Below are 17,209 nucleotides of genomic sequence, written 5' to 3'. Positions count from 1 at the left end.
CCCCTCGCCTCGGCCCTGGGAGGGGCTCGGTGCCCGCAACAACCCACGCCCGGAGAGGGATGCGTGAGTTTTTCGCCCCGGCTCGAGGGCAGGATGTGGGAGCAGGACAAAGGCTGGGCGGCGGGGGAGGAGTTGGGAGCTGCGAGCTGGTGGCCGCTGCCGGAGCCCCAGCCTCGGCTGAGCGAGCGGAGTGGGCAACTTGCTGTGCAACTTTTGCAAAAGGGAAGATAAAAATTCTGCAAGTTGTTGCACAGCTGCAGGTCTCCCCCAGGTCCCACGAACAGAGGGGAAGGGACACCGCAACCTTCCCGGGACTGGAGGCGACCGCCCGCTCCGCTGAGATGGGCAGGAGGGGGCTCCCGGCTCGGGGCAGCGAGGGTAGGGATGCCCGGAGTGGGGTGGCTGCGGCGTCTGAGGTGCCCGTGTCCACGCAGGGTGCGCCCTGAGAGCCCAGTAGCCTCGGATCGCGGCGCCGAAGACAAGACGCAGTGATGGATGAGCCGTGGTGGGAAGGGCGCGTCGCCTCGGACGTCCACTGCACCCTGCGCGAGAAGGTCAGTCCCTCCCCGCCCTCGTCGCTCTCTGGCTGGGGCTTTAAAGTCCCCTTCGCTCCGGACTCTGTCTACTTAGGTTACCCCGCGGGCGACCTAGGAACTCCGGGTGCCTTTCCTTGCTCCCGCCCTGAGCCTTCTCCCGGAGAGTCTGGGTCGGAAAGGCTCGGTTGGATTTTCTGATTCGGCGCCCAGAGCTCCCAGCCAGCTAAAACCCGAGACAGTCACTGTACTCCATACGGGGGTACTTCCCACAGTAGTGCCACCCGAGATTATTTTAAAAGGTGAATGAATGAATGAATGGCCTTAAAATATTTTAATGTGCAATTTAAAAACATGTATCTAGCAGGTCTTGCATAGGATAAATGATGCTGATTTCCCGTGTACTGTCGCGATGTAGCAGCTCTTGCAGGGGCTGCTGGGTGGAGGAGGGCAAAGGGTGTAATCCTGTCAACAATAAAAAAGTTAAAGGCATGTACGAAAAAATAGAAAGTTACGTAAAAGTAGTGATTCAGTTATAAAGAAGGACCGAATAAGCTTTAAGACATCCTAATCTCAATGAGTGGCTGTAAATCTCGGAGGATGTGAGGAGAAAACAAACACTCCCCTGCCAGTTTGCCTCTGGGGGCAGGTGGGGGGAGGTGAAACATGATCCCTGTACTCCCCTCACCTCCAAGGCAGAAGTGCTCTGAGGAGGTGGAAAGTCCAGGTAGGCTGGAGGCATGGCGGGTGTGTCTTGCCTGCCACCCCTGGGATCTGGGATGAGACTGGGACCCGTGGAGTGGGGAACAGGTGTGAAATAGAGCGGATGGTTTCCTAGGGCTGCATGACAAAGTAGCCCCGGTCGAAAGGACTTAAAACAACAGGAATGTGTTCTCTCCCAGTTCTGGAAGCTAGAAGTCCAATGGCCAGGCCATTCTAGTCCTCAGCGTTCCTTTGCAGACCTCTCACTGCAGTGTCTGACTCTGTTGCCACCTGGCATTCTATCTGTATGTCTGTTTTCTCTTCTTAGAAGGACACCAGTCATTGGGATAGGGTCTATTTTAATCCAGCATGACTTTGTTTTAATTTAACTCATTACTGTACATCTAAAAAAGACCCCGTTTCCAAATAAGGTCACATTCTGAGGTTCCAGGTAGACATGAATTTGGGGGACACTATTCAACCCCCAGTATAGGGAGGGAGAGGTCTTCTCAGTGGGGTTCCTGGTTCCCTACACAGACAGGCCCCACATCCAGTGCATTTGCACCTGGTGTCCATGGGATTCTGCTTACAAAGTCACCAGCTCTTCAGGGATGTTTCCTCATTTGGGAGTAGCTGTCTTTCAGCCAATTTATTTTTTCTTATTTTTCTGGACCTACTAAGTCCGTCTCCGTCTTGTGTTGCTCGTCCAGGCTGTAACTTTCCTTTGCTTCCCTTGGGCTTTTCCCTGGGGTAGAATAGTCAAGGTGTAGCGTGTTCTGGGCATCTGGAGAAGAGATCCGGTCTTGGTGGTTCAATTAAAAAGCAGGGGCAGTGGGGTGGTAGACCAGGCAGTAATGGTCCTTTTGTAGAGGTGGCGGCTGAACGGATTAGCGAGGGCTGCCCTGGAAATTGGGCGTCCTTGCTTATCATGGGCTCGGGTGGTTGCTCATAGAGTGGGAGGAATGGCTTTGACCTCATTTGCCCCTTTCCAGCAGGAAGGATTTCTAAGAACAGTATAAAAACTCAACCAGCTCAGTTATCTGAGAATCCTGTCTTTTGTATGTAAGTGAGTGTGTTCTTACCTCTCTTCCAGCCACTCAGAGGAGCAAGGCGGGCAGGTCTCATTAACTGTGCCTCACCCATGCCATAGTGCCAGATTAGTTCACTATCTTGAGGGCTTGTTCAGGTTTTACAGGTTAGAAATAGAAAACTAACTTGGGGTTGATGGTCTGGGGCCCCTGTGATTTGAAGCTGGTCCTACGGGGTGAATCCTGGGTTCCTTTGGTTTTAATGTCTTACCTCCCCAGTATATTGACTATTTTTCTCCTTTATTTCTTCTCCCTGTTCAAAGAACATGCTTCTCGAGAAAAATTGGCTTAATGGAGAGAAAAGTGAGGACTAGGGGGAACCCAGTATCCACACTAGCCTCACCTTTCTTAGGGAGTGAGGGCTGGCCTTTTATTTTTCCCAGAGGAATTTGATTCTGCTCTCCTACCTTGCCTCCCACCCCTCCCACACTGACCCCTTTTCTCTTCCTTGAATAAGTCAAGCGCATTCGTGTCTCAGGGCCTTTGCACTGGCTGTTCCCCCGTACTTGGAGTCAACTTTCCTCTAATTCCGTCCCTCTGTGTCAGTCTAGCAAATCATCCTGTTGTATTTTCTTTATTGCATTTACCAGCACCGGGGATTATTTTCTGTTTATTATCTTTCCCCCCAGAATATATGCTGCCCAAGAGTAGGCCTGCACGTGCCGTGTTCAGTGCCAGGCCTCAGTGCCCAGAACAGAGCCTCCCCGACTGGTGTGGAATGATGAGGAGAATGACTCGCCCTTAATTTCCTCATCTGTAAATTGGAGAAAATGTTTTCTAGGCTGTTAGGAGAAAGTGAGAGAACCTAACAACTGTGTGTGACACGTGGCAGGGACATGGCAGGCGCCGTGCCTTCCCAGTTACGATTGCTGCATGTGAGGCTACGCTCCTTCCTTGTAGTTCATGGTTGGGGTAAGGCTGGGGTTTGTGACCACCCTCCAAGGGGTTCACACTTGTGGCTGGCAGCCCTTACAAGAAAGACATTGTTATTCCATTGGACCATTGGTTTGGAATGTGATTAAGGCTGGGAAAGTCAGCAGTTTGGCTAAAAGTTACACACCTGCTGAGGTCTGGGACCCAGGAGCCAGACCCCGTCAGCAAGGTCGCTCACCAGCCCGGATAAGGCATCCTGACTGGTGAAGGAGAGAATGGACCCTTTTTGCACCATATCCCTCTGGAGAAGTCTCTCTCTGCCCTCCCTCTGAGGCTGCCTGTATTCCACACTCAGCCTTAAACTTCTTTCATCGTCCTTCCTGGCCCATTTGCTTCTGCTGGAACATATGTAGGTCCCCCTCCCTTACCTGTGCCCCCTCTGACCTTTCTGCAGGGGCTGGGGGCGCCAGCCAGTACAAGGGAGTCAGTTTTCTTACCCACCATACCTGTGCCCTTGAACTTCTGCACTTACCATGGGGGAGGAGCAGATCATCACCAGGCTGGTCGTGACAGTGAGGCTGTTGGTGATGATTTTTTGGTAAGAAGGTATATGCCCTCATGAATATTCAGATTTAAACCAAGAGCCACCTTTTTTTTTTTTGTCCCTGAAAGATGCATCCACAAACGTTCAAAATTAATAGGGTCTTGAATCCAACAACAGGTGGAGGGCCACCTTCTTTGTCCTTCAAGCCTCTTTCCCCTCCACCATGGTTCTCAGTCCCCAAACTCAGGCTGTTTCTCTCACAGTCCTTGTCACCCTGTGTAGTAACTTGTCCTACCCACTCAGCTGTGAGCTCCTTGCAGGCATGAGGTGTGTCTGGTGTCTCGGCATGCCCAGACCAGTGTCCCGTGTGGAGAGGGACTCGGGTGTCCACCGCCTCACCTGCTGCAGGCACAGCAGTGGGAGAGCTCAGAAGGGAGGGACCAGGCTCAGATGGACTCTCCTGGGGTATGTCGAATGGCTGTGCAGGAATACTTCCCAGGGATCCTAGTCAGGTCTTTGGCATGTGCCAGGAGACACCCTGGCCTGGCTGGCTAGCTTGTGTGAATAGCTATGATGCTGGCTGTGGTGCCAGGCACAAGGCCAGGTGGAGGCTGGCTTCAGCTTCCTACAGGCTTGCATCTTCTCCTCTCAGATAATTCGGGGTGGAGGAGGGGCAAGGAATGGGGGAGGGGTTAGAAATGGAATTCTCCACAAGAGCAGATTCACTGGCATTGACCAAAGTCCATCGTAGGGATCTTAGGACAAGAACTACTGGTTGGGCCCAGATCATCACCCCCAGACTTCTGCAAGGAGGTTCCATTTTTCTCCTCAAATTTTATCTCCTAATGACCTGCAAATAGAACTTGGTCTTCTCTCCTTTTGATTTACGTCCATTGGGCATCATTTTCAATCACTGATTAGTAATAAGCAGTTATGTTAGGAAGCAAAGAAAATGTTCAAGGACCCTCACGCTGTGATTTAAGTCTTGAGTATGTGGAAGACTTTCTGAATATGGAGATTTGCGGATCCTTGGGGGGAGGAAAAATCATACCTTCCCAAAGTCATGTGACAAGCCCGACTTGGCATGACCTGGTAGTTTTATCTTCCGGGGCCACAGGCTTCTCCTCCTCCATTGGGTGTTTGCCGGCTCCCAGGACTGGAGCCACGGAAGACCTTGGGGGTCTTCTCACCCTGCCCAGATTTGAGCTCTGCAGAGCCAAATGCGCCTTTCCTATTCCTGAGTGTGCTTCCCTGCACACCTAAAGAACTGCAGCTGTGTGAGACCACATTTCTTGAACCAGTGGACAGATGAATGACATTTTTACTGATTTGCGACTGAATTTATTCACAGATCTTCCAAAACACCACCAACTAAAAACAACGTTTAGTGATGAGAATGTGTGTGGCTTCTGTTTAGTGAGCATTTACTATGAGGAAAGGTGCCAAGCACCAGAATATGTATTATCTCGCTTACTCCTCAGTGCTGGAATTGACCCCGATTTCTAGGTCAGAAACTTGAAGACGCAGAGGGTGTGAGTTTGAACTGAAATTTATTTAAAAGAACATTCATTTTTTAGCAGAGACTAGAGGTACAAGGCAGGGAACACGAGCTGCCATGTGTGACTGTAGGGTCTGTGTTTCAGTTTGTTACAATGGTTCTACTAGAGCTGGGTTCTAAAAACACCGTCCTGAGAAGCTAAAGCCGAGGGCTCTGGCCTTGCTCTGGGCACTGGGAGGGGCTGATTGCACAGCTTTACTTATTGGTGCTGGTGGGTCCAGCGCCTCCCCTGTGGGTCGTGCATCTCACCTTGAAGTGATTTGGCCTTTGCTGTTGCCTGTCCCGGTGGTGGACATGGTGGGCTGTTCTGACTTGCCACCTTGGGGCCTCCCTCTGTTGCCTGAACTCTTTTTTTTTGTTGTTGTTAATCCTCACCTGAGGATTATTTTTCCATTGATGATTTTCAGAGAGAGTGAAAGGGAGGGGGAGAGACAGAGAGAGAGAAACATCGATGTGAGAGAAAAACATCCATTGGTTGCCTCCTGCACCCACCCCACCTGGGGCCGGGGATCAAGCCTGCAACCAACGTATGTGCCCTTGACCAGAATCAAACCTGAAACCCTTCAATCCACGGGCTGACGCTCTAACCTCTGAGCAAAACTAGCTGGGGCTTGCCTGAACTCTTGACAACTGGATGTGATAGAATCTCATTCCAGCTCCACCCCTTGCCCACATTATTTTCCAGGGACCTCTAAAGCTTGCACATTCTTTTATTTCTCCCAACATTAATATTTTTTCTTCTCACTCCTCCCTTTAAATTCCTTGAACTTCCTCCTTGCAAGGCTGAACATCTGTCTCCTTATAGAAAGTGGCAACCCAGGTCCATGCTGGAGGATTTGCCTAGGTCCATGGTCGGCAAACTGCGGCTCGCGAGCCACATGCGGCTCTTTGGCCCCTTGAGTGTGGCTCTTCCACAAAATATCGGCTTTTCCACAAAATACCGACTTCTGTGCATGGGCCACGAAGTTTCAATCGCACTGCACGTGCGCACCCGCACGTGGTATTTTGTGGAAGAGCCACACTCAAGGGGCCAAAGAGCCGCATGTGGCTCGCGAGCCGCAGTTTGCCGACCATGGACCTAGGCAAATCCTCCAGCATGGACCTGGGTTGCCACTTTCTATAAGGAGACAGATGTTCAGCCTTGCAAGGAGGACGTTCAAGGAATTTAAAGGGAGGAGTGAGAAGAAAAAATATTAATGTTGGGAGAAATAAAAGAATGTGCAAGCTTTAGAGGTCCCTGGAAAATAATGTGACCGACTTCTGCGCATGGGCCACGAAGTTTCAATCGCACTGTACATGCGCGCCCGCACGTGGTATTTTGTGGAAGAGCCACACTCAAGGGGCCAAAGAGCCGCATGTGACTCGCGAGCCATGGTTTGCCGAGCCGCAGTTTGCCTAGGTCATCCTGGATTGATTTTTCTATTTCCTTTCCCTCCTTTTGGATTTCTGCACCCCCAGGGGGCAGTTCTTTCCAAATCATGAGATACACCCAGCTCTACCCATAAGAAAGTATTCCAGACACTGGAGATGGCTTGCATCTGCCCAGCTTAGTTCCAGGAATGTGTCATCCAGGCTTTTCAAACTCAAATGCTGGCTTTAACAAACCCTCACCTACTGACAGGGCTGCCGTATGCTTGTGGTGCTCAAGTTGTTATATTGTAAATCAGCGACCCGACATTAGACGCCTTAATGAGCCAAATTTTGGAGTCCTTTATTATTACACCAGCGGGCTTAGAGGAATATTGTTCCCAAAGTCTAAGCCCTTCATGGAGGGAGCTCTCCCTATTTATACTTTTTTTTCAGTCATTTGTCTTCCAAATTTGGAATGAGACTTCCGGACCTTCTGAGAAAGAAGGCCTGTGTGCTGAGAAGGCGCCATGAGACTATATCTCAAGGCCTGGCCTGGCACCAGCACTGACAACTCTGTCTGGGGCATAGCTTACGGGCCTCTCTGGAATGGGAGTAGTCTTATTTTTCCTATTCTTTAAGCAAGCAAGTGTTTACAGAAGCCAAAATAGCAGGGTTAAAATTTCAAACAGTAGTTTTTACACAAGGTAGAGGTTACTACGCTTCAAAGTGACCTGAAGCAACTGGCCCTCCAGGTCCTTCCTGGAGGCGAAGATGGGGCTGTTAGTATAAAGAGGAGTTTCTTGCTGTCCAACTTGCTGAGATGGTCTGGACTGTTCCTGGAGGTGGGTACGAACAGGATGGAAGATTGGTGAGAAATGGGGTTGGGAGGCTGGAAGAGAGATCGTGATTCAAGGTGGTGTGTAGCTTGGAGACTCCCTGACTCCCATGCTTCACCTCTGAGGACAAAACTGAATCAGAACTTGGCATCCTCTATTGAGTTCTTCGTCTTAGAAAATGAAAACGCTCAGTGTGCCCACGACGCTCAGCCAAGACTTGGTCTCAGTGCATCTTATCTATAGAAGAAGCAAATGATCTTGGAGCCTTACTTTCATCTGCAACCCAGGACAGTGATCCCTGCCCCACCTGCCTCCCAGGTGTCCCAGGAGAAAGGGGGTGTGGGAGCACTCGTCAACCTCAGCGGCCTCTGGGTTGTCACGTGGAGAAGGGGCTTGGCGGGCGCTCTGGTTGGCTGGGGCAGCCTGAATCTCTAAGTAAGGGCAGGACTTTAGAGGCTTTGAGCTGGCGCGGTGCCCTTGCCCTTGACTTGCTCTTTGTCTTCTTAAACCACACAGCCCCTTGGGTGAAGGGAGTGCAGCCAGCCATTGTCTAGTGTGTCTGAGCACCTGGCAGAAGGAGGTGACACTGTGGTTCTGCTCTTTTCTCTCTTTTTGTTTCCCCTTTTATTAAACACACACACACGTGTATTTTCTTGCTTGTTTAGGAGACTGCAAACATGAATACCAGCAAACAGAAGAGAGTAAACTTCCCCCACTTGGAAGTAATCTCTGCTGGCATTTTGGTATAGATTCTTTTGGGTGTGTGTGTTATCACAGTACTTTTTTATTTATTTATTTAAATTCTTTATTGGTTAACGTATTACATATGTCTCCCTTTTCCCCCAATCACCTCTCCCTGGCTGCTCCTACCCTCCAGCACATGCCCTAACCCTCCTACTGTCTGTGCCCATTGGTTATGCTTATATGCATGCGTATGAGTCCTTTGGTTGCTCTCTTACCCCCACCCCCCCATCCCCTTCCCTCTGAGGTTTGACCGTCTGTTCAATGCTTCTCTGTCTCTGGATCTATTTTTGTTCATCAGTTTATGTTGTTCATTATATTCCACAAATGAGTGAGATCGTGTGATATCTATCTTTCTCCGACTGGCTTATTTTGCTTAGCATAATGCTCTCCAGGTCCATCCATGCTGTTGCAAATGGTAAGAGTTCCTTCTTTTTTACAGCAGCATAATATTCCATTGTGTAGATGTAGCACAGTTTTTTAATCCACTCATCTGCTGATGGGCACTTAGGCTATTTCCAAATCTTAGCTATGGTGAATTGTGCTGCTATGAACATAGGGTGCATATATCCTTTCTAATTGGTGTTCATCACAGTACCTTTTTATTTTGGATTTTTTTTTTAGTAACATTGGAAAGTATCTTGCTCAGAACACTTTGTTTATTTCGCAGTATACCACACACCCATTTTCATATCATTCTTCTCCACACAATTCCTAATTATCAGACATTAGCAGAACATTAGAAATTATTGTGTCTATTTAGAATACATAATTTAAGAACCTGGTAAAAAATTCAAGCTCTGTACCTTGTGAATAGGCTTCCTTGCACCCCTGTCCCATCCCCCTAGTTTCCCTCCTTGAAAGTTCCCATCATCCCGATTTCTTAGGAATTCTTCCGGAGTTATTCTCTATATAAAGAAACACAAATGTGCCTAGCCGGGTTAGCTCAGTGGATAGAGCGTTGGCCTGGGGACTGAAGGGTCTTGGGTTCGATTCCAGTTAAGGGCACATGTCCTGGTTGCAGGCTCAATCCCCAGTAGGGGGCGTGCAGGAGGCAGCCGATCAGTGATTCTCTCTCATCATTGATGTTTCTATCGCTCTCTCTCCCTCACCCTTTCTCTCTGAAATCAATAAAAATATTTTTTTAAAAAGGGGAACACAAATGTGTGTGTTCTAATATACGTAGTAGTATAATTTACACACTTTCTTTTTGCCATTTGATTTTGTTTAATGTTTACATTTTAATAATTTAAATATTTTATATGAAACCACCAAATAGAAGCTCCATGACCAAAATCTTTTCTGTTCATGGTAACAATAAAGGTATATAGTAGATACTAAGTAAATCTGTATTTAATGAATGAATGGCATATTTCTTTTTGCTCATTTTCTATCCAAACATATACATTTTATTTTACAAAAATGCCATCTTAGCATATTATAACTTAATTTGTTCCTAACTGTGTATACTAAATAGCTTTCTATGTCAGTAATTATTCTTCTACAATATCATGCATAAAGTTTGAGTGCATGGATACACTATGATCTGATTAACTCATCTTGCTGGACATTTAGGTGGAGCTGCTTATTATTTTAATTGAAGTAAATTTATATGCAGTCCAATGCACAGATCTTAAGTGTGCATGCAGTTTAGAGTGTACAGTGAGTTTTGACAAATATCTGCACTCATGTAACTTCCACCATAATCAAGATAGAGAACCTTGCTATCAACCTGCAGAATTCCCAGTGCCCCTGTCCATCTCTCATCCATCCTGCTCCTGGCCCCAGGCAATCCTGATCTGCTTTTTGTCTCTGTCGACTAGATATTTAGAGCGAGAGGAAGGGAGAGGGAGGGAGAGAGAAACATCGATGTAAGAGAGAAACATTGATTGGTTGCCTCTCACACACACTATAGAGAACCTTGCTATCAACCTGCAGAATTCCCAGTGCCCCTGTCCATCTCTCATCCATCCTGCTCCTGGCCCCAGGCAATCCTGATCTGCTTTTTGTCTCTGTCGACTAGATATTTAGAGCGAGAGGAAGGGAGAGGGAGGGAGAGAGAAACATCGATATGAGAGAGAAACATTGATTGGTTGTCTCTCACACACACTCCTACTGGGGACCGAGCCGGAAACGTGAGCATGTGCCCTGACTGGGAATTGAACTGGGGACCTTTCGGTGTGAGAGAGAAACATTGATTGGTTGTCTCTCACACACACTCCTACTGGGGACCGAGCCGGAAACGTGAGCATGTGCCCTGACTGGGAATTGAACTGGGGACCTTTCAGTGCATTGGCTGATGCTCAACCAACTGAGCCACACCAGCCAGGCCTGGGTAAAGGCTCTTTTGAAGTAACAACTATGCCATTATTATACCTAACGATATTAACAGTAATTCATTTTCCCCAGTTGTCTCAAAATTGGTTTTTATAGTTGGTTTGTTCAGTCATGGTCCGGACAAGGTCCACGCATTCCATTCTTAAAAACTTATTCTTAAGTCTTTTATACTCTAATGATCTCCTTGCCTCCCATCCCCTTAAAAAAATGTTTTTTTCATGATTTTTGGAGAAACCAGGTCATTTGTCCTATCCTTGATTTGGCGTCTTATTTCTTCATGGTATCGTTTAAGTTGAGTTCACTAATAACATTTGGTTTATATACTTCTGTGCTCTTGTGGGATTTTAACCTGCTTGTTCTCTAGCTCTCAGCTCAGACATCATTTCCTCGGAGGTGCCTTCCCTGAGTTCCAGACAGGGTCAAGGCGGGGCCCCTTGTTATATGTTCCAGACCACCCTGGGTTGCTCCTTTAGCACTCAGCGCAATTTGTAATTATTCACTTATAAATACGATTATTTCGTTTGGATCCAGCTTCCCAGGCCCGTGAGGGACAGGCAGGGGCTGCGTCTTCCCAGGTCTAAGCAGTTGTTGCAGATGAGCAACCCCTCCCCCCGCCCCCCCACGCACACATACACACACAGACAAACCACCACCACCACCACCACCACCAGCATCTGTATGTGCACATCATGAGCACCTTATCTGAGGTCTGTGCCTTACGGCCTACACATTGCCTTCCTGGACTCCACTGTCGAAATAGTTCTTGCATGTGGGGTAGGTAGTATGGCTGCCAGTAACTCCATCCTTCGGGTAGAGAAATGGCCTCCAAGGGCTCAAGGACTTGGCCAGGGTCCCCTTATTACGTGGGAGATCTGGAGCCTTAAAACTTTGCAATGTGCTGTCCAGAGTCTGATTTGCGACAAGCAGAGGAATTGCAACCAGCCTTGAAGTCAGTGATGGTGTAACATGAACTTCCCCTTCAGTGGGGCGGACACTCTGAGCAGCTACTGAGGAGGTGAGAAGGCCCCTGGAGGGGGTGGGGAGTGTTAAGCTGTTGGCTCTGAGCTGAAATTTCTTGTTGGCCTCTCCCTTTGTGATAACTTTCTGTTTTGAAGTAGTTTCAAACTTACGGAAGAGCTGCCAGCATAGTACACAATTGTGCACATTTTAACACATTTGCCTTACCATTCTCTTTTTCTATCTTTGTGTTTTTTTCCCCTGAAATGGGGCAGACATACCCCATTATCCCTTAATACTTAAGGGTTCATTTTGTATGGTTACTCTTTTTTTTTTTAATAGTTTATTGATACTTAAAAGAGGGAGAGAGAGAGAAACATCAATGTGACAGTGCAACATCAATCGGCTGCCTCCTGCATTCCCCCTGCCAGGGATCGAGCTTGCAACCTGGGCACGTACCCTGGACCAGGAATCGAACTGGCAACCTTCAGGTGCACAGGACAATGCCCAACCAACTGGGCCACACCAGTCAGGGCTCATGGTTACTCTTAAGCTGGGGCATGAAGTAGTTTCTGGGGGAATTTTTGTCAAACCACTACCAATATCTTCCCAGGTGTTAGGAGGCCCTTTTGCCGGGTGGGGGCGGGGGAGGGGGTTCAGCATTCTGGTCAGGAAGGAGGAAGCCTAAGGGACTTGATTATTGCTGGCTGTGAGTCTGCAGAAGGCAGAGTTCTGGTTTATTTCCTTGGACCTCTCTGTGGCTTAGTTGGCAGCCTCTTTATCCAGCAGCCATTTACTGAGCCCCATGTGTAACCTGCAGACCCATGGGAGCCTCCGCCAGGACTGGGGGCCTCAGTGAGAGAAATGACTACTGTCCACATGAATGGGTGCTTGCTTGACATACATCCCCTTTCATTAATGAAGTCCTCAGACAGCCTACTCCAGTAGCTACTGTAATTATCACCATGCTACAGATGGGACTTGCTAAATTTACTAGCCTCACAGGGTGGTCTGATCATAAATTACTAACGGAGCAGGTCATGGTAGGTAGTCATGCTCCAGGCATGTTACCTTTTAGTAAGAGGTTTATCTTTGTCTTAAGCCCTGTCCATTGTTTCTGTTTATCTATGTTAACACACCTCAAGGTTGCACTTACTCTTGTTAACTGCCCTGTAATCCAATCCCCCACCACCACCTGGCTTTCTCCTGTCTCCATGTCTCCACATGAATGGGTGCTTGCTTGACATACATCCCCTTCCATTAATGAAGTCCTCAGACAGCCTACTCCAGTAGGTACTGTAATTATCACCATGCTACAGATGGGACTTGTTAAATTTACTAGCCTCACAGGGTGATCTGATCATAAATTACTAACGGAGCAGGTCATGGTGGGTAGTCATGCTCCAGGCATGTTACCTTTTAGTAAGAGGTTTATCTTTGTCTTAAGCCCTGTCCATTGTTTCTGTTTATCTATGTTAACACACCTCAAGGTTGCACTTACTCTTGTTAACTGCCCTGAATCCAATTCCCCACCACCACCTGGCTTTCTCCCGTCTCCATGTGGTTTTTTAAAAATATATTTTTATTGATATCAGAGAGGGGAGAGGGAGAGAGAGATAGCAACATCAATGATGAGACACTCGTAAGTCAAGGCCCCACTGTATATATTATTGATATCAGAGAGGGGAGAGGGAGAGAGATAGAAACATCAATGATGAAAGAGAATCATTGATTGATCGGCTGCCTCTCCCACACCTCCTACTGGGGATCGAGCCTCAACCAGGCATGTGCCCTGACCAGGAGTTGAACCATGACTTCCTGGTTCATCAGTCGAGGCTCAACCCCTTAGCCACACTAGCCGGGCTCCAGGTAATCTTCTTTATTCCCCCTCCTTAGTTTCACATGCATAAAGGAAGCTGCAAAACTGTTAATGTCTGGGTCATTTGAGACCTTGCTCCTTGGCATATGTTTTATAAATGCTTATAGAACTTCAAATAAATAAATAACGTATACAAGGCCACACAGCTCATAGAGGGCAAGGTCAGGATTTGAACCCGGGCTTTTAACCACTGTACCAACAGTGACATCCAGTTGCCTAGGGAAGTATGAAAAGCTACAAAGAGGAGGTGCTGTGTGAGCTGAGTACGAAGGATACGCAGAAGCTGGCTAGGCAGAGAAAGGTGTGGAGGAAGTTCATTACCAGGGCCCAGGGCAGCCTCTGATGGTTACACATCAGTGACCTTCGGGCGGCAGTCTGGTGAGTAGCCAAGAGAGGGAGCCGGGTCAGGAGCGTTGGCTCTGGGGAGACGGACCTCCCTAGGTGTCTGCACTGGTCCGCAGAGCCCATGGAGAGCTTTGAGGAGGGTGTGAGGAGGGAGGGATGGATCTCCGGGAAATGGCCTTGGCCTCGGAGACTGGGTGTTGGCAGTGAATCAGAGCCGTGGCATCTGAGCCAGGGCAGGAACTAGGGAGACTCCAGAGTTTCAGGAAGTAGGGTCAAAAGGACCAGCTAACTAAGAGAGGGAAAGATTTCAGGTTTCTTACTAGTTGGAGCAAAGTGATTTTCCGTTGCTGAGCATGATGGGCCTTTGTCATAGTGAGCATTGTTCTTAGAAAGCTCCTTCGGGCAATTGCTCATTTCTGCGTCAGTTGTGCCATTTAGGTTCGGTGAGTGCACCCCATGATGTTCCCACAATGACAGGATAGCCTAACGCGAGTTTCTCAGAACCTATCTCATCGTTAAGCGATGCGTGACTATAAATGGTGAACAGAACCAGGTTCTCTGCCTTCGCAGAGCTTGTAGTCAAGCATCAGGCTTGCAAAGCACAGACAGGTGCCCAGGAAGTCGGGTTCAGTAAATCAGGGAATAGGGAGCGAAGGAGATTCCTCAGAATACCTCACACTGGATGGCTTAAAACAACCAATGTTTACTCTGTCACAGCTCTGGAGGCTAGAAGTTCGAAAGCGGGGCCATGCTCCCTTCAAAGGCCTTCCTGGCCTCTTCTAGCATTTGGTGGCTGCTGGCAACCCTTGGCTTGTAGCTGCATCACTCCTTTTCTCTGCCTCCATCTTCATGTGGCCTTCTCCCTGGGTCTGTCTTTGCCCCGTCTTTCTTCTGAAGATCTGTGTTTGTTTTCCTTTTTTTTAGGGACATCTGTCATTGGTTTAGGGCCTCATTTTAACTTGATTGTATCTGTGATGATCCTATTTCTATATAAGGTGATATTCTGAGGTTCTGGGTAGAGGGAGGTTTTTTTGGGGGGAGGGGCACTGTCCAATTCAATACGGGGGTGGGGGGAAGCTTCCATTTTCCCATAAATCCCCAGGAGACTCCAGTGCCTGAGGTCAACTGACTACAGTTACAGAACCGAATCCCAGCTGGAGCGATTAGTGCAGTGGTTCTCAACCTGTGGGTGGAGACCCCTTTGGCAGTAGAACAACCCTTTCACAGGGGTCACCGAAGACCATCCTGCATATCAGATATTTACATTACGATTCATAACAGTAGCAAAATTACAGTTATGAAGTAGCAACAGAAATAATTTTATGGTTGGGTCACAACTTGAAGAACCGTATTTAAAGGGCCAGAAGGTTGAGAATTAGTGGATGGTGGTGGTGGTTACTGTACTCACCTGTTTGGGGTGCATGTTGGCATCAAGGTGCCCAGGAGGCAACATCAGAGGGAATCTGGAAATTGGGGATGGGAGTCAAATAAACAGCTTTTGAGGCCACAACTTAGGAAGGATGACCCGGAAGGAAAGGAGGCAAGATCCAAGGATCGGACCCATCCTAGAGAACCAGCATGGAAGGGTGACCCCTGCCCTAGATAACGGGGAGGAGAAGGGGGGGCGTGAGAGAATGAGGGGCAGGCCCAGCAGAGAAGCTGTGCGGATGTGGTCATATTAGGACATTGCTGAAGTGACGAACTTGGGTGCGGAGGGTTGCAAAAAGGCCGTGTGTTGTCCATGGAGGCGTTGTGGGGGCACAATGGCGTGGGTGGGAGGGGGACCCCCGATGGGGTGGGCAGACATGTCTTTGGGCACAGTTGAATGCCTGGCAGTGGCTCTGGCTCCTGGGAATGAGGTGTGTCTGGAACCGGCCCCCCTGTCCTTTGCTGAGTTCAGGGGGCTGTGAGAGATGTGGTTGGTGGCTTGGGGTGACCTTTCTCTCTCTCTCTCTGCTTAAAGGAAGCTGCAGGCCGGACGTCAGCAGGAGGGGATGTCACTGGCATTTTTTTCTTCATGTTGAAATAGTGTTCCCAGAGATGTTAATTCTTTACCGAAAATGCTCCCTGGGTTTATGAAGCAATGGGGCACAGAGGGGAAGGGGGGTGATCCTCCGGCCTTGCAGGGCTTCCCAGGTCCGAGGTGTGTACTCCTGTGGCCTCTGAAGAACCAACCTACCCCCTCCCCTTTCTTTTTCCCTTTCAATGTGCAAGTCTCCACTTCCTGTTGGTCACCTTGGTTACCTGTGGTGTTGCTTCATGTCTTGCTACTCTTTGTTCTCAGGCAGACTCAACCCTGGAGCTGTTTCCCAAGCAACTGGCCCGGTGCCTGGAGGCCCAGCCTCCCTTGGGAGGCAGCGGTGGGCAGCAGTGAGGATGAGCATAGCCATGCGCGGAGGAGGAGGGCAGAGTGGTTTTCTTTCTGTGGCCGGGGTGGGAGAGCAGCTCGGCTCTGCTGTGCACCTTGTGCCGTTTATGGAATGGTTGTCACACCCCCTCATCTCAAGAGGGTAGGTGTTGGGGTGGAGGGCCTGAATTAAGTCACAACTGTCAGGGGTTATCGTCCCATGAGAGGGAGAAGTGGGGGTGGGGTGTGTGAGCAGAGATCCAAGACTAGAAGGGCAGATACCGACACATGTGCATGCTCGAAGTTATCTCCTGCTGGTGGGTTGCTGGTGATGTTAATGTTCCTTGTACTTATCTGTATTGTGTGAGCAGAGATCCAAGACTAGAAGGGCAGATACTGACACATGTGCATGCTCGAAGTTATCTCCTGCTAACTGGAGGGTTGCTGGTGATGTTAATGTTCCTTGTACTTATCTGTATTTTCTAAAATTTCCATAGTGATCAGATATTTTGTAATTGGTTCAATGTAGCATTATTTTTTGGAAGGAAAAACCAAACCTAAACTATCCTGTGGAGGCCCCGAAACATAGTGTTAAGAGCACAGGGTCCGAGCCTGGCTGGTGTGGCCCAGTAGTTGAGCGTCGACCTCTGAACCAGGAGGTCATGGTTCAATTCCCGGTCAGGGCACATGGTTTTGGAAGCTCCCGATTCTCTGTAAACACTGACCTGCTTCCTCCTTAGAAATCCTCGGGTGCTGTTGGGTAGACTGAGGCGCATGCCACCCCAAGGCACGGACAGAGCTCTCTCTTTCCCCTGGAGTTCAGCATCCCAAGCTCCTTGTACCTCCCTGCTGGTCTTCATGAGTGTTTGGAATTGCTTATTATGATTATTAGTTTTATTTAACCTAAGATTAGGAGCAAATAATTTTTTCTTACCTTTCAAGTATTTGCCGTTCCCCAAATTATGGACATCTCTTTTGTGTCAGGTATTGGGGGTCCCAGAGCTGGACAAGATTAACCCTGTCCCTGCCCTCATGATGTGTATTATCGAGGGGTGAAGAACAGTGGATGGATGGATGGATGGATGGGTGGGTGGATGGGTGTGTGGGTGGATGGGGGGG

General features: G+C 48.6%; 1 protein-coding gene and 1 long non-coding RNA gene across 2 annotated transcripts in view; one reads left to right on the top strand and one right to left on the bottom strand.

Moving 5' to 3' along the window:
• The window catches only part of LOC106726826, an 11,098-nt gene extending 9,703 nt beyond the window's left edge, over positions 1-1,395 (bottom strand). The window contains exon 1 of the long non-coding RNA XR_001362937.1: positions 1,383-1,395. This is a non-coding gene — a long non-coding RNA (uncharacterized LOC106726826). The remainder of the gene's footprint in view (positions 1-1,382) is intronic.
• The window catches only part of CCNJL (cyclin J-like), a 49,717-nt gene continuing 32,508 nt past the window's right edge, over positions 1-17,209 (top strand). The window contains exons 1-2 of the mRNA XM_005870560.2: positions 1-63; positions 435-554. Of these exons, the coding sequence (XP_005870622.1) occupies positions 492-554 (63 nt within the window). The 5' untranslated portion in view covers positions 1-63; positions 435-491. The remainder of the gene's footprint in view (positions 64-434; positions 555-17,209) is intronic.

The sequence above is a fragment of the Myotis brandtii genome, unplaced genomic scaffold (genome assembly GCF_000412655.1).
Source record: "Myotis brandtii unplaced genomic scaffold, ASM41265v1 scaffold32, whole genome shotgun sequence".
Classification (NCBI taxonomy): Eukaryota; Metazoa; Chordata; class Mammalia; order Chiroptera; family Vespertilionidae; genus Myotis; species Myotis brandtii.
Note: the sequence above shows the minus strand (reverse complement) of the source record. Positions and strands in the feature narration are given on the sequence as shown.